The following is a 17,972-nucleotide window of genomic DNA, read 5'->3' on the forward strand; positions in this document are numbered from 1 at the left end:
TTAAGGTGACCCAGTACATACACTGACCAAGAAAATGCACTGGAGGAGTCTCCCGGGAGGCTCACCAAGGACCAAATGACAGACATCCCTGTGCTGCGCAGTCAGGTCAACCCAGAAGGAAGCAAGTCCGGCTCAGCCCAGCTGTCCAGCTACAAGGGCCTCAGGCCACCTGGACACAGAAATGCTACTCTCCAGGATGTCCCTGTGCCTCTCTGCAGGCAAGGAGCCTCCCTGGGCCCTCACTGAGCTCCCGCGGGGACAGGGAGACCCTGCCCTCTACCATGCACATGAGGATGCTGTCTCAGCCTGGGCAAGGATGCTGATCTGATGCACCAGATGCCAAGTTTAGTTTTCTCCATCTGAGCACATCTATCTCCCTCCAGTGCCTGGAAATCAAATAAGCTCTTGCTGAAACCAGCTGGTAGCTTCTTCTGCAGCGCCAGAGGGTGACCGAGTGGATACAAGCACAAAGGCCACATCCTGGGCCAGGCGAGAGGGGATCCTGCACCCCTAGGAGGGCTGGATGTATCTTTTGCGAATTGTGGGGAAAGGTGGGCACTTTGCTGCGCTGCAGGGAAGGAGCACCACAGGAACTCTGTGGCTGCTCACTGGGATACAGCTGTCTGTGGAAGAACTGTAGCATTGGCAAGAAAGCATTTTTCTGCCATTCCCATCTGCACTGAAGCAGTGTCAGACAAGCTTAAGGCTGCAAAAACCAGCAGGATAAACCAAAATAAATCAAGACCTTTATTTCCCATAGGAAATTTACCTAGATCCCATTTATAGTTTATTTGCCCTCATCCTTATGTAAGTCCTCTGCAGAAGAGGAGCAGAAAACGCAGAGAAAATAAACAATTTGCTGCAAAGAGTTAGTGCAAGAGACTGAGTCACATCTAGCAATGCAAGCAGATAACTGGGGGCTCACTGAATACACTGCGGAGAACAATGAACGCTGAGATCAACAGTGTGTGTCATGCGTGTACAAACTGGCCCCAGGTAACATGACTAAAGTGGAGCCACTGGTATGCTTGAAAGAGATGCACAAAAACACACTTTAGAGTTTATTTTATTGCTCTTAATGGCCTGCCTTCCGTATGTCTCATTTCCTTTTATTGAAGCTGTCAGAGAGGCATTACATTATCTCACATGCGTGCAAAAACAGTGTTTCAGTCGAGCTCACACAGACTTTTAAATGCCACAGCTGAAGAAAACAAGACAGTGGGAACTGCAAAGGGAGGAGGCGGCAGCAGAGTCCAAAGCACACACCTACGGGCAAAATTTCCAACGGCTTCACAAACCAGCCAAGCCGCAGTCTCTAACCAGAGACAGGCGAGCGAGGAAAGCAAAGGTACTTTTCTAATAAGACGGATGATTCACCGAAGGAGGGCAAGGAGTCCTGTTGCAACAGAAGGCTGATGAGTAATTAATGGCTTGTCCTAGGCACAAGGCTGAGTCTTACCCCAGTGCAGAGCTGTCTGCCAAACCAGCTCCACCAACAGGCCCATGGGGCAGCACCACTTGCAAAGCTATTCTGAAGGTTTGAAAAAAAGAACATTACACCCATATTTGCACAGGAGCTTCCCTGTGCTGCCCAGTTCTCCTCAGTTCCTCATACTCACCATAGCGTGGTTTTCATCCTCATTAGCACCCAGTGACAGAAGGAAATACAACCCAACTTCAAACATAAAGAAATAGATCTAACCAAGTAGCCTGTGTGGGGGATGTATTACTTTCTCTTTCCTTGTTAGCATGGCACTGGCAGCGATCACGGCAGGGTACCAGGAGGACAGCCTCACAGAAAGTACCTCTCCCAGGGTCCCTGCACACAGGTCAAGGTACCGAACTCCCTGGCCAGCCTTCTCACCTCATTTCTAAGACATAGAAACAGTGGTGGCAAAATCAGCCACTAACAGTGAGAGACAGAATATTCTTATCATCCACAGAGGACAGCCTTTTACAGCTGACCTGCCTTTACGCGGCTGGAACTTAGATAGCAGGAAATCACAATATTCTGGGCTTAAAAACAATCTCCTTTACATTTTTTTCCCCAACCAGATTTCATTTTACTGAGTCACTTGCATCCACAGGCGTGTCGAGCACAGCAGGTATAAATAACTACTGGCCAGGGTGCTATCAGAGAAGAGGTTAATAGGGTATTATGTACATATACTGTGGTGGAGCCTCACCTTTATTTAAGCGCTGCACATCTCACACCCATCCTATGAAGCTGAGGGGAAGTACTTGGCTGCTCTCTACGTATCGTAATTGTGGTACAAAAGCAGTTAGCAATATACTCTTTAAATAAGGAAGTAGTCACTGTAGTCGAGTTTCACAAATTTGTGGGGCTACTTTTCAAAGTCATCTTAACAATAATAAACATGGCTCGACATCTCTATGCTATGCACACGCACAGTGCCAGCCTGGTACCCGAACAGACCAGTGTGCAGCCTCTCCCGGTGTACTTGCACACCGGTCCTGATGCACCGGTGGTCACAAACCTGCCCAGGTCTGCTCACAGCTCACAGACAACATCTTGCTACACACACACACGCACACATGCACACACAGAGAAAACCATCTGGCATACATGCTAAATGACACACCTCATTGCCCACTGATGGCTACAGGCCACACAGCAGGTTTGTTTTTTTAACAGCGTTACAAGAAAACATTCCCTAAATAACACATAGGAACATGTCTACCCTCCCTGAGAAGCAAAGAGCCTGTCTCAAACAAGACCCCGTTACCAGGGCCATTCTGCCACTTGGGCAAACAGGGATGCTTCCCCCTTCCAAGACAAAGATAAAGAGAAATCCTCTCTGCAAGGCAGCGTGCACCCTGGCAAAACAGCTCCTCCCCACAATGGGACCACAGAGGCAAGGGAGGTGAAACTGCTCTGATAACGAAACATGGCAGCAGATCCCTACAGACTTCCAAAGAGCGGCAAGATGACTTTGCCGACCAGCCTGGGAGGTGCTGAGCTCAGCAGCAATGCAGCACGCAGCTCCATGCCTACAGGGTATTAATTAAAGTATATGCCCGACGAGCAATGCCGGGCTGGTGAGAACTGTCTATTGACTAAGCTCGCTCCAAGTGTAGCACAGTAACCACAACTATAAATTATATTCTCCAGGAGTGGCAGGGGGTGGAAAAAGGAAGAGGTTCACAGTGAAAGAGTTCATTTCCCTCGAAAGGAAGAGGTCAGAGTGACACAGCCAGCACTGGTGTTTGTGGCCCTGTTTCTGACAACCACAGCCCTATGGAAATCCCCAGAGCAGCCCCTGCATTCTGTGAACAACCTCCCTCCACCACCAGCAGAAAGAAGAGCGTTTCACTAACCTCAAACCTAGGGGTGACAGAAGAGGGATGGGCACAGGGGACACGCAGACACAACACTCAGCCTTGCTGCCACTTCTCCTGCACGGGACAAATTCTTCCCTCCAGACACACAGGCGTTGCTGTGTATTTTACTCCCATATGCTGCTGGAAGAAAGGCAAGACTCTAGCTTTAGTCTGACTATACTAAGTGAGGAAACTGCTCAAGGGGGCACCGGGATAGCTTGTTTTGCTCATCTTTGCAATAATTCTCTACAGCTTCTTGGCCACCTGGATGGCTTACTGAAACTCCTCAGCCCCTATGTCCTTGCACATGAATCCTGGAAGGAAAGGATGTTGGAAACCACCAAATGCGAGACACAAACAGTCTGGGACTGAGAGTTTGTCAGCTCTTTAAATACTGCTCTCACAGCTCCTGTGCTTTCCTACTCCTGCTGGGAAGAAAAACGCTGCAAAACACATTGATTCATCCAGGCTCACACTGACATGGCCGGGACAGTCACCAGTTTGGCCATTGCTTGTGAAATGCAGTGAGGGTTGTTGTGCAAGGAGACAGAAGGTGTCCCATGCTACTGCGTGCAGCAATACCTCTTTGCCTAGTGCAGACAAGGCTTCAAGATCAACACTCCAGAGCAAATATTATCTCATTTACAATTTTCTTTCAGTCTTTTCATTGGGAAGGGTTTTCCCCGTTCACCAGCAGGCATAGGGGAACAGAGGGTACTGGCTCCACTCTGCCATGGTCCCGTGGGCATGTCCTGGAGCCCCCTGTGTATTGTACTCTGTGGAGAAGGCCGAGTAGCTCATTGCCCTGTACTGGCTGTGGGAAGGCACCATCCACTGGCCAAGGCCTTGCTCGGTGCCATAAGGACTGTACATGGGCGCTCGGGCCCCGGGTTTCCCAACAGAGTCTAGAGCCATGTTCACCACTCCCGTGTAGTCCTGAGGAGGAGGCAGAGGTGGGGGGAGCGGAGGCAGGTTGGTAAAGCCCTCTGGGAGCTGTTTGGAGTCATGCTCGGGCACCGTGGTGAGATCCAAGGGGTGGCACCTTGCCCGGAAATCATTCAAGGCCATGGCGTCACGGGTGGGAAGCTGCTGGCTGTCCCCGGCTTCGTGGAACCTGAACCCCGAGGGCAGAGAGAAGAACGAGTCAAACCTACCGCAGCGGAAAACCACTGAAAACCCACACAGCTCCCCTGGGGAAAGGCAGGGCAAGCTCTTAGCATGCACTCTTCCCCTTACCTACTGCTTCACCTTACTGTTCGTATGGATTTTAGTCCAAGCCTTGCTGTCACTCACACAGAAAAACTAAATCCCGAGAAGGCAAACCCAGACTACTCTAGTTCTGGCTCGGTTCTAGTCTAGGCTCACTACAACTCACGCCTGAATTTGCAATGATAAGAAGGAGAGGAAAAAAAAAATAAAAATCACTGGAGTCCTGCCACTCCTCCAACACGCTTCCTTCAAAGGACAGGCAAGCTCTGCAGTACATAGAGCTGGCTAGGAGAGCATTTCAGGACAGGGAAATAAAGAGGACTACTAAGACATGAGTATGCCCAGAATCAGTGGGTTTGAAGTAACACAGAAAGGCTTTGTTGTGGAGCTATCTCCATGCTAATCTAGCACCTATCACCAAGGTATGCTGTCCAACAGAAAGGCATCCTTCCTCACTCCCACTGGCTGTTTTTCTTAGGAAATATCCATTAGAAGATGAGGAATCCCATCAGTTAAAGAGTGGCTTTGGACATGAGCACTGGGAGGTGGGACTCACCGATATGTCTGGTAGGACGGCGTAGGCACTTGCTGCTCTCTGGCCGGACCCTCCCTCTGGTCAGCTGGCACTGGTGATGCTGCAGGAAAGGAATGGCTGCCATTCTGCTCCGAGACCCAGAAGGGGTATCCGCTGCTGACCACGATGGGGTTACTCTCTTCCTTCACATCTGCATTCTCATCTTTCTCAAAATCTGACTCACAGCGGGGAAAAGAAAGAATGGAAAGAAATGAGAAGGGGGAAGAAGGAGCCAGAGCTCACAATGGTCTATTGGCAGCTGCATTAATCACAGGATGGTGGAAGAAAACACACTAATACCTCTTCTGCAGTCATACTGCCTTAAGGGACTAGCCTTTCGCAGCTTTTTTCTGTCCTTACACTGTGGTGTTTGGTCCTGCCCTGTTCTCTCTCCTTAGTTGTGCTACTGCAAGCAGCACTGTGAACTGGAGCAAGGAATGACCAAGCTTAAAAACAACTGAACAGAAAGAGTAAAGATTTTTTTTCTTTTTTTAATGGTATCAGTTCCCCCATCTGCACCACAACTCAGCTGCACAAACAGCATTGCTGGAACAACTGCACTGATGAGAACCAAGAAAGCAACGGGTGATACTGCAAGCTCATATCGCTATTGAAGAGAAACATTATGAAAGCACAGCCTACGATCATAGGTGGTCACAAAGCATGGCCAGGCTGTTGAGAGAGCTGACGAGTAGTCAGTAATGACAAGCGACTTGTGAGCTGGCTCCTGTGGATCATTCCCAGAGAGTCAGAGACTCCAAGCTATGCACAGCTCTCTTTAGGGACTCCACCCAAGCCACTCTCCCCAGACAGGGGGCTACGCTGGCTGCTTTTTTTCCTTCCTGTGGCCCGGGCTCTGTTTGGAATGAACTCTCTGGGTTTGTTGTGATCAATATTACCACGTTCCTCAGCACCGGACTCCTTTTCCTCGGGTAGCTTCCTCTTCTGGCCCTTGGCTGGACTAGGCTTCTGGCATTTGGCTCGTCCTTCCCTGGAAAGAAACAAGATGTGGGGGTAGCTTGTATGTAAACTTTTTGCCTAGATAAATATGCTGGGCAAGCCCTGGAAGACAGAAAGATGGGACGAACCTCTGTGACATTCTGTGACTTACACCTCTCCTAGCAAAGCACCCTGATGGGTCCTTGGGGAATACGTTTGCCATAGTGGAATTGCAGGGTTAGCCATGCCATCTGCCACCAGTGTGCACTTCCAGCAAGAGCCCCCACCTGACAGGAGACTGGGGATAAATCGGTAAAGGGGTTGCCTGCTTCATGTTGGCACAAAAGGCACAGTCAACATGGAAACTCAGCACCAGAGGCTTTGGCACTGAGTTTGTAAGTGTAGTCTATGTTGGATATACATAATACACACACAGGTAGGTGTACAGTAGGTTGGGTCTTTCACTTGAAAGCAGCTTTTCCCTAAATGGAAAATGAGTCTAAGCTTAGTCAGAAATGATCCTATTAGGAGGAAAAAGAAAATCCATGACATTTTCAAAGTTTAACTAGAAAAGAGTCAGTTTTGGCCTTTTTCATCAGGAAATGAGATTTTTTTTTTTCAGGCGTAAAATAACACAAAATACAATCTCAGTTATTTTCATAACATTTTCCACCTGGAAAAAAACATTTTTTCCCCTGTCTATTGCCAATTAATGGTTGCATTTAAGCTTTTTTTTTTTAAGTCTCATCCACTAACTGCCCTCAGACCAGACAGAAGATCTCGCTGGTATTAGTATCCATCTTCCCTCTTGCAGACAAAATCTCCTGTTGGAAGAGATGCTTTTCCGCATACTGGAAAAGGAGATGAAGGAGCCTCCAAATGTCAGAATCCAGCTGATCTCAAAGAGACACAATGATCTACTGTGTTCGCCTGTTATCACTGCCATTTACACATCAAACTCCAGTCTAACTCCAACTTGCAAGGGAACACAGGTCTCAGCCTGACCTTGATACCAGGAAAAATCATGGAGAGGATCATCTTGAGTGAGCTCTCACAGCAAGTGCAGGGCAGCCAAGGGATCAGGGCCAGCCAGCGTGGGTTTAGGAAAGGGAGGTCCTGCTTAACCAACCTGATCTCTTTCTATGACCATGTGACCCGCCTTCTGGACACGGAGAAGGCTGTGGACATTGTCTATCTGGACTTTGGTAAGGCCTTTGACACCGTCCCCCACAGCATTCTCCTGGAGAAGCTGGCGAATCATGGCATAGACAAGTGTACTCTTCGCTGGGGAAGAAACTGGCTGGATGGCCGTGCCCAGAGAGTTGTGATTAATGGGGTGAAATCCTCTTGGCGGCCGGTCACCAGTGGTGTCCCTCAGGGCTCAGTTTTGGGGCCAGTTTTGTTTAATATCTTTATCGATGATCTGGACGAGGGGATTGAGTGCACCCTCGGTCAGTTTGCAGATGACACCAAGCTCGGTGGGAGTGTTGATCTGCTTGAGGGTAGGAAGGCTCTACAGAGGGACCTGGACAGACTGGATCGAAGGGCCAAGGCCAGTTGTATGAGGTTTAATAAGGCCAAGTGCTGGGTCCTGCATTTCGGTCACAACAACCCCAAGCAACGCTACAGGCTTGGGGAAGAGTGGCTGGAAAGCTGCCCAGCAGAAAAGGACCTGGGGGTGCTGGTGGACGGCCAGCTTAACATGAGCCAGCAGTGTGCCCAGGTGGCCAAGAAGGCCAACAGCATCCTGGCTTGTATCAGGATTAGCGTGGCCAGCAGGAGCAGGGAAGTGATGGTGCCTCTGTACTCGGCACTGCTGAGGCCTCACCTCGAGTGCTGTGTTCAGTTCTGGGATTCTCTGTACAAGAGGGACACTGAAGTGCCGGAGCGTGTCCAGAGGAGAGCTACCAGGCTGGTGAGGGGTCTGGAGACCAGGTCACATGAGGAGAGGCTGAGGGAGCTGGGCATGTTTATAGTTTGGAGAAGAGGAGGCTGAGGGGAGACCTCACTGCCCTCTGCAACTCCCTGAAAGGAGGGTGCAGAGAGGTGGGTGTTGGCCTCTTCTCCCAGGTGAATGACAGGACCAGAGGAAATGGTCCGAGGTTGCAGCAGGGGAGGTTTAGATTAGACACTAGGAAGAATTACTTTACTGAAAGAGTGGTCAGGCACTGGAGCAGCCTGGCCAGGGAGGTGGTTGAGTCACCATCCCTAGAGGTATTTAAGAAACATCTAGATGTGTCACTTCAGGGCATGCTCTAGTGGCAGAGATTGTAGGGGTTTGGAATTTTTTTTGTGTGTGTATGGTTGGACTCAGTGATCTCAAAGGTCTTTTCTAACCATGAAGATTCTATGATTCTATGATTCCTGTAGGAAATCCTACATGCCCTTCCACTCCCCAGGTCTCTTGGGAGGAGGCTGCACAAGGGGACATCCTTCCCAGACACAGGCAAATGCAGTGTGCACAATGCAGCAGGCTCTGCAGAGCTAGCTGGTATAGTTTTTGCTCAATGGCCTGAGGTAAAATTCACAAGTGAACTCCAATTATAAATAAAGATGAAAAACAGTTTACCTTCGAGTGTTCTTCCCATGCTCGCGGAAACCTTTAGCAAATGGATTGTTGTCGATCTTGAGCTTTGTAATCTTAAAATAAAAGGAACAAGATTCAGTATCATGGTGACTGGTTGGGTTCTTTACTGTTTCAAGACCTTCACCTCAGTACTTATCACAACAGCTTGTCTGAGGGTTTTGGGCATGCACTGACATAAAGAGAGAAGTGACTTTGCCAGGGTCAGCAGGAATTTGTGTGGGATTCATCTGACTAGTGAAATAGACAGGGTCAGTATCTATTATCTGGACTTTTGCCCATACTTTTTACTGCATTTAGGATTCTATTAATCACTGACAGCGCACTTATTACAATTAAGGTGCATGGTTCATCTCATCCCAGAGTAGATGTGTTCCATAGGAACCATAATGTGCCTATTTCTTTCCACGGTCCATCAGAGGTGCCCAGGGTGACTAGCTTGGAATGAGACACCTTCCTCTGCAAGATTTCTAAAGACAGATTATTTAGCAACGTGTCCAAGAGCAGCACTTGCCCACTATACCTGCTCATTCTGGTAGGCAGTAACAGAAGTGAAGACAGTCTCAGGGAAGCTGAAGACTTGGAAGATGCTCCAGCGGACACTGAAGAGGTCATCTGCCTGCACAATGTGGAAGCGAGGCTTGTAACGGTGCATGGAGTGGAGGATGATCTGGCACAGAGACAGACAAAGGAGAAAGTTTCCATGTGCAACCACTGCCAACACGCTCTGCAAAGCCTCCTGTAGAGACTCCCAGGACATCCATTTCAAACTAGGGATGCCTGGCTGGGACTGGTGTCACCATGCCTCTATGGTGACAGTACAGACTAAAGCCTTCCCTCGCAGGCAGTTAAGAGAGCACAAGGGCTGGGCTAGGCTAGGAAGGAAGAGAGGGCACTTGGATGGGTTTTAATTTCCACATGATCCGATTTCTCACAAATCTCGCTTATTTCCCTTAACATCCACCTGCAATGATTTCCGAGAGAGCACAGCTCAGAGGCCAGCTACAACCTACATGCCCATGTTGATCTAGCGTGTTGTTGGTGAGCTTCAGTTTTTGGAAGGAGACGGGTTCTTTCATCCAGTGGCTGCCAGGAGCTGGGGAATCTGGGTGGACGTAGGTGCGACAAGGGAGCTGGGGCTCTGCTTTTCCAGCAACTTCCCACTGATCTTTATTCCACTGTGAAGGGAAAGACAGAAATCTAGAGCTTAAAAAATTTCCTTTCATTACAGGGAAACTCCAGCAATTTTGCTTCACTGTTTATTTAGTGGACTCCTCTGAAGCACAGTCCTGACAAGAAGCAGATTCTCTCTTATAAGCCATAATCATGTTACCAAAACAGCTCCAAGTTTAGGCGTCATTTTTCCTCCCTGTCTCCCAATGGCTGCCAGAGAAGTCTGACGTTAATCATGATTAAAACTGTACTGCTTACAATAAAAATTAGTTACCTTTCCAGCCGCTCCCCGAGCAAAACTGACAAATAACTCCAGAGAGGCATAAAATCCACCAATTACTTCTGAACTTTGTCCAAAGACAATTTATTTATCAGCCTGGCCAGTGAAGCATAAAGATTAATCTATTTCAAATGAAGATGGAAGGACAGCATAAATTCTATTATTTAAAGTGCTTACCTTGTACCTGAAGTTGTCCATTGGCACAAAATCTACCAGCATGAGGTACTTGGCATATGGGATTAAGCCAGAGACTTTGATTTTGCATTGTGGAAACATTCGTCTGGAGGACAGATGAAATATACAGTATAAGAATTTCTCTATGAAGTGGATATTGTCTAATCATCCAGCAGCAGGTAATGTTTACTCACTAGTGTGCAATGTTCTGGTAGCAGTATTTCTACAGGCCAGCTATAGAACATTTTTACCATTTTACTGATGTATTGTCTAATACTTAGACATGAATTACTATTACTATTACTTAGATAGGCTTAGGTGGAATAGGCACTAACAGGGCAGCAGTGACTGATGGCCTGACATTGTTACTGCTTTTGTTCTTCTGCTACACCACTCTGTACTTCTGTAACACCACAGTGGGAAACTTAAAAGAAAATATTTGGAATTTGCACGTAGTTCCTAGTCTTCTGCAGCTATCATAGGATAGGAGGATAGATTAGAACATTTTCTAGCGTGGGTAGAAAACGTGCTCTCATCTAAGAACACATCTAGCTTTCTGTTCCAGTGCTCCCTGCTACCACTTTCATCTTCTGACTCTGCAAAAAAGCTTTGACACCTACCTCCCTACCCAAAGGGATTATTTCAGCTCACAGCAGCTTTGACACAATACATTACGATTTCACAATTTCATATTCTTTCACTGCAAGCTCCACAATGCATGACTCATTTAAACTTCAGAGTAGTCTGCACGCACATATCATTACTATTCTACGCCATGTTCTTGTCTGCAAATACAGACTCAAAACCAGGCATTTACTGCCCAACTGCTGCTGTCTGTGACGGAGGCAAAGGAAGCCCAGGGCACTTTCCAGAGCTACCTCGCAGGGACAGGAAAAACATCAGTGTTAAGTGCTGAGATAAGAGTACAGGAGATTTCTCAGCCCATCAGCCCCACAGTGACCTTTTGCCCTTCACAGTTTGGACTTCTATGACATCCCGAAAGTGCAATTCTTCTGCCAGAGGCAAAGATACACACATAATTGGCTAAAAAACTAGTTTAAGGGCCACCATTCAAAAAATGAGATTTTGTTAACAGGTTGGAGGGATGTGGTGTGGGCAGATGTCCCACTGCCCTCACCTGCCAGATTTGGTGATGATCATCTCAGTTCCTATCTGATGAAACTTCATCCAGAGACCCATGTCCTCCAGGGTGACCACAATGGAACTCTGCGCGTAGGGCTCCAGGCTGGGGGAAGGAAGTGCCTCACACGGCGCTTTCACGTCTACCAAGAGAGAGAGAAAATGGTAACTTCAGACAGGCAGGAGGGGAGCCAGCATGGAGCAGCCTCTCCTGTTCTGAGACAGGGCCTTGAGACACAACACCCACATTAGCCTTCCCAGTACCCTCCGGTGCAGGGAGCTAATGAATTTCACATGCTGTTGTAACAGATGGGGTCCGTACATCTGGCCGTCACTCTTCCCGTCTGGCCAGGGTACGTCTCAGCCCCAAACCACTGTGCAGTGCACTGCGCTGGTTCAGCTCAGGGAGCTGAATGCTGTGATTTCACCCATGAAGGTCCCTGGTGCTGCGGAGAACTAGGGAGTCTATGCACAATACACCTCTTAGAGAAAACCCATTATTTTCCTTCAAAGGCTTTTTATTACTTAGTTGTAGTAGCAGTAGTAGTAGTTACTTACATTTGTTACAAAAGGCTTTTCCAAGAGGTTTCTTTTTAGCTGTTAAGTTCTTTCGTAGAGATTTGTGTGTTGCACAAACTCAACCTGACTTCCTTTGTTCCAAAACTCATACTGGCAGGTAGCCACCATCCATTTTCATTCCTGTTCTGGTATGATCAGGGTTACACAAAACACTTTACCGAGAGAATAAAATGAAAGCTGAAAGCATTGGAAAGATTTTGAGTGTACCCGTGGGTAATGGGAGAAAAAGACAGGTAGGTGGTAGCAGAGGTGAAAAATCTCTTCAGAGGACAAAGCAGGGACAAACGGGAGACCCAAATGTAAGTGAAGGCAAGAAAGTGAGGTGAAAGAACCAGACCATGGAGTATACTGAAAAGAGGGCGGCTGGTTTGAACTGGACTTGGAGCTGGAGACAACCAAGGAGCCTGTGACGGCGGTGGAAGTTGCCTCTTCAGTAACACACCATGGCACATCAGAGGAGCCGCCTGCAATACGCCTCCACTTTCTATTACAGGCAGACGACTAACTATGGTCCTGGGGAAGAGGAAAGGGAAACTATTCTGGAGGAACCATCCTTGGTGTTGATGGTACCCACCACCTCTGTAAAGCTGTTTGGATTAAAAACCTTCTATACGGGCTCCTAACAACATTGTAACACGCACAAGATTGCTGCTGCCATACTGAAAGGCCCAGGCAAAAAACCCCACAGTTCCATTTTAGGTCAAAAACGTGACCTGGTATAGCTACTGGTGGCCTGATTTCATACCCAGTAAGGCTTTACCAACACCGCCTTGCAGCCTGAACGAGGTGTGGATAAACCTGCTCGACTCATGGGCACCCACAGCAGCAGTGCTGTGCTCAGCTCAGTGCCGGCAGGCCACTTCTGCTGGGGGACACGATATCAGCCACACTTGGCTTTGTTTACAAGGGAGATTTTTCTGCCTCTCAGCCTGATCAGATCTTATTCAGAGCATATAAGATATAAGGGAATTTCCACCTTGTTACAGCTTCCTGAGTTATGTCTTCAAAAGAACAAGCATGAAAAGTAGACATCTATTTCCAGAGAAATCAGCTTTTTTCAGAAAGCGACATCTTTCCACAAAAACAACCCAATGCGAGTCTAAGGGGTTCTTCCCACAGTATTAGGAAGTCAAAAACATTTAAACGTAATTTTGTGAGTTTGTAAAGGTCTTTAGGCATTTAAGAAAAATATCCTCGACCCTTTTTTCTGCTTTGATCCAACATTAATGAACTGGCTAAGAAGTGACACCTAGTTTGCTCACTAAGATTAGCCTGTTAACATCTTCTTACTAAAGCTTCCCCCATATCCTCCTGCAAAGACATGAAAGCTGCCAGGAGACGATGCATTCGGTAGCTCAGTGCAGCACACGTATCAAAAGGAGTTACAATAAAATTGGGCTGATTTCCCACAGGAGTCATCCAGTCACAAATACATGCAAACAGATTTTCATTAGCTAGACAGATGCTCACTCCTTCCCCAAATTAATTTTACAATTAACATTTTTGTAAGCAAATTCCAATGCTATTAAACGCGACTGCAACAAGGCAGATCTCCGGAGTCCTTATTGAGGGGAGACTTCCAAGAAAATCAAGAGGAATTGAAGTGAAAGGAGTTCAATACCGAATTAAAAATCAAAGGCAGATGTTATAGTCTGGTTTTTAACAAAATGAGTCCACAACACACCTGTAAGTGTGAGATGCTGCAGGAGACAGGGGAAAAGAGCTGAGCATACAATAAACATTGCAGCAACGATTTTAAAATGTAGGCAATGTCTCTCACCCTGCAGGTTTTGTATGCAGAGTCTGAGGCTGAAAAACAGGACATTAACAGCTTGCATGGGGCTCTGGACCCCAGGAAGGGTGTGAGCTTGCTAATGGAGCCGACACAGCTGACTACACAGTCGTGTGAGAGCGGCTTCAGTGGGATTCTGCAGTGGTGGACCTACTTGTAGGATCCACTTTGGATTTTCTTTGCAGAGCCAAGGGCTGGCTTGCCAGGCACTTCAAATTCACTCCTAGTTTGTGCCTCTGTAACTAATGCCAAGAATCACACACATCTCCCTCACAAAGATGCTGCCGTGTTGGAGCTACAGCACGGAGAGGTTTGTGGCAGGGTGTCCAAGCACTGAACTGAAAACATTAGATCTGTACTTCTGTTGTTTCCTCTTCTATGTAACTTATTTTTTATTTCAAGTATTACCTGAGAGAGATTTAAATATTTCCCAAAAAATTTAGTTGTAAGTTTTTTTAAAAGTATTCATTATTATTACCACAGTGGTGGTAACACCGCATGTGGCACATTTTAAAACATACTATTTATGCCAAGATGAGGTTGAAAAGGAAGATAGCTGCTATGATAAAGGCACTGAAAATTAAGAGATCTTCAAACTATTCCATGCTTGGTTTAAAAGTCCTTATACAAGTAAGAGTAGTTTAGCCACAGTTTCTGTATCTAGAATAAGCTGTACAGAACAGGCTCTCCTGTCTTGGGGATGGAGAGAAGAGAAAGAGAAATGAGAGTCAATTCAGTAATGCTCAGCAGGGGGGATAAGATCTTTGCACAGAAGGCGCTGGAGTATAATCCATTCACCTAAAGCAGTCCCTCAATTAATTGTCATTTATTGAGACAATGTTATGATGCCATAAAATCTGTTGCAGACTCAGACACAAAGTACAGGACAGGGTTTGCAATACTGGGAAAACTCCAGCAAGGCAAAAGGTATGCTTCTTACCTTCACTAAAATCAGTTATTATTACATTTGTTGTTGTTATCTTCTGTGTGAAGAAGTCCAACACTAAGAGCTGTCCAGTGGCCACAGGGAAGAAATGCACATCAATATATAAAGCTATCTGAGAAATTAATCTTGCCAACAACCTAAAAAAAACCCCTATTCTCTAATCTTATAAATGTCAGTAGAAACACCCCGACTGTCTGGAGGAAACAACTTTTCTCAGAACCAGAAAGCTTTTTGGCCATAATTAAAGTATGGTGTTTCTACAAATGAAATGGCTTCACCTGTCAAATGCACCCAGTCATCATGGAAAATTTCTGCTGTGTGGGATCATACACCAGAAACAACTCAATAAGAAAATGAGGTGACTTCTGCAGTAGTTGGAATCTTTAACGTGATAAAATACCGTACTACAGTCTGTGATTTTTTTGTTGTTGCTCTCTTGCTTTCAAGTTAAAATTCTCTTGAAGTGGCAGAAATCAGTATGAATCAGATCAATACAGTATGCACTGCTACATAAAAACCCAAAACAACGGTGAAAAGTGAAAATGATCTGAGTCATTGCACGTGTATTTTGCTTATGAATGAAACAGCACATTGCAGAGGTAGAGAAAGGAAGCGGAGAATACCCAGCCACCTCTAATGTGGAACTGCACACCTAAACTAGTAAATAGTTGTTTCCTTCCGATGCAGAGTAAAGCCCAAGACTAAACTTGGGATTCGGTTACACTGACAAATGCTGCGCTTCTGGACTGGCCCTTCATTTCCCAATGTGTATCTGTCGTTGTGCCCAATCTGATCACACCCCACTCAGAAGAGGTTAACAGCATATTATGAGATGGACTGGTGAAGAAAAACATAAATAAAACCCTAAGGAAATCACAAAAATCCTGTGTTTAGGCATGAATCTGGTAGAGGTGAGGTATGCCTGCTTGGGGTTTAGACTTTCAAAGGGCAGAGAAAAACCAAAGAAAAAACAGATGGTTTGTACCAGAACTATTATGAGCATCATAACAAATATTTCCAAACCTTCTGTGGCCTTCAACCTTTGGTACCTTGCCGACAATACACAAATGACACCTCTAGGCTTCAGTGAACAATCACACTGCACAAGGTGATACAGGTAAGGGAGTTTTGTGCTCAATTGTGAGTAAGCCTTCACTATCTTAACAAAAGATCTTCCAAGGCTCACAAAGAACACTCAAAACCACAATTTGTCATCTATTCCTACAAAAAACACCACCATTTTATAAATCCTCTCCAGCCACACACACATTACTATAAATGCTGCTAACCCTTCAGGAGCACTTCTTGTCTTTCTAAAATGATTGTACACTCTAGGATCTTTCCACGCAATAAGGAAAAGGAGGGAGTCCTTTACTTACCTGGTAAAGCTTGCATTTTTCCATGTACTGTGTAGTCTAGGAGCTTGCACGGCCAAGACAGCCACCAGAGTTCTTACAAGGGAAGACAAAATAGTCCAGTTCAAAAGCAGGTCTGATTTCCTGAAGCAAGCAAAAGCCCTTCCCTTCTGAGATCCAGTGTCAAGAGTGACCGGGATGAGGATGGGACTCCAAGCGCAGCTAGCCAAGGTGAGTTCCTGTTTTATGGAGGCTAATGAGCAGGGAGGAGCTTCTTGCCAGGGCTGTCCCCTTGTAATCCTTTGATGTCCAACGGGACAAAGAGAGGAAGGATCTGCAGCAATGGCTGGGGCTAAGGGAAGAAAATCAAAGAGAATTAACATGGCTTTGACATACAGGAAACCCTACAGAGGAAATGCACCTTGATTTACTGCTAACGCACTTTTAAACAAATAGAGAGAAGACCAAAAACATCAGTTGAAGACCTACCTACAAAATAAAAAAAAAAACCCTTAAACAGCAAGCAGGAAAAATTTCCTTCTGGCTACTCCATGGATTTGGTATGATTTTCATCTCCAGAGCATAGAATTATTTTACTCTTGATTTACAGTATCAGAATCAGGACTGTATTGAGCTTGTTCCTTCCCAAGCGGGTGATTAACAACCTGTGGTAAAGTTTGCCCTCACAATTGGGATGCTGCAGCAAAGCATCCATTCACCAACAGATGTCTTCTCCACTAACAGAAACACATTTGATGATACAACATTACTTACCTACCCAAGCTCTGTATTCACGCAGCCTTTAACCGCACAGTTAGTTTTCCTACTGCACTGTTTCTCCACGGCAGGGTCCTCACCGCGGCATCACATCTGCTCTGAAGCTCAGAATCAAGGCTGCTCTACAGGCAGTATTCTTTCAGCTGAGCTTCATGAGTGAAAGTTGCAATTACTTAATGAGACAGGCATGCAAGCGTATCGTTTTACTGGCTCCAAACTCCTTCGGCTGGCACCTTCCAGTGCTAGTGCAAGTGATCCAAGAGTCTCATGGTGGATCAGACACTGGTTTTAGGCCTTGTTCAAGGCACTGCTCTCACTGAAGGGAAGGCTGAGTACAAACTGAAGGACTTGAGCATTTTCGCTTAATTAGTTTATTCTGGAAGTGTGACCATTAGCTTTTGTGCTTACAAGTGCTAAGAGACAGTAATCAAGTCTCATGCTTCAGGGCACAAAACAGCCACTGCACCTTAGTGAAGAAGGGACTTCTATGCGTTCATATACAGAAATGGCTATACTAACATTTAAAGGTCAAAGATGTTCAAAAAGAGGAGGTCAAAAGCAGGATATCAGTCTCAGTGGGACAGTGTTGGATCCTGCACAGGACGTTTCGGAGCTCTGGTCTTTTCAAAGAGCACTGTTATTAGGCTGCAGTTGATTCATGGTCTAGTTTTGCTCCCAATGAAATAAACATTTTTTAATTTTGTCTGTGATGTTATTGGGACATCTGATTTTTAACCTAACATGCAAAACATGTTCTGAATTTACTTAGTTTCTGTAACCAAACAATATCCCTTTAGTCCTGTTTTTGCTGCCTTTTGGAGCAGGCAAAGCAAGGACATGCAAAAAGGACAAAGGAGTTTAATCAGAGGAGGGACTGGCTCTTTTTCAGGAGTATATTTAATTTTAGGCATCCCGGTATTAGGCAGGGAGACAAAAGCCCATGCTTAGTGTGGCAATGAAGAAAGTTTAAAAGAAAAGGGTTGGAGAGTTTGAGAAGTCCTGAGGAGGATTTTATAGCAGGAGATGGTGCATTGGCTCCTGGCACCTTTGAAGAACCACATCCAGCCTTCTTGACGTCCCTTTAAAACTACTGGATCATACAGAAGAC

At 46.2% G+C, this 17,972-nt stretch overlaps 1 protein-coding gene across 1 annotated transcript; it reads right to left on the reverse strand.

Annotated features, from left to right (window-relative positions):
* Window positions 1-1,077: 1,077 nt before the first annotated feature.
* LOC141750983 (T-box-containing protein TBX6L) lies at window positions 1,078-17,354 on the reverse strand. Its single transcript, XM_074607095.1, has 9 exons — window positions 16,112-17,354; window positions 11,414-11,558; window positions 10,279-10,381; window positions 9,662-9,826; window positions 9,172-9,318; window positions 8,634-8,704; window positions 6,025-6,116; window positions 5,108-5,300; window positions 1,078-4,456 (listed from the first exon to the last, which is right to left on the reverse strand). The coding sequence occupies exons 1-9, from the start codon at window positions 16,125-16,127 to the stop codon at window positions 4,030-4,032; spliced, it is 1,359 nt and encodes a 452-aa protein (XP_074463196.1). The 5' UTR covers window positions 16,128-17,354; the 3' UTR covers window positions 1,078-4,029.
* Between the last annotated feature and the right edge of the window lie 618 nt (window positions 17,355-17,972).

This window comes from Larus michahellis, chromosome 13 (genome assembly GCF_964199755.1).
Source record: "Larus michahellis chromosome 13, bLarMic1.1, whole genome shotgun sequence".
Taxonomy (NCBI): domain Eukaryota; kingdom Metazoa; phylum Chordata; class Aves; order Charadriiformes; family Laridae; genus Larus; species Larus michahellis.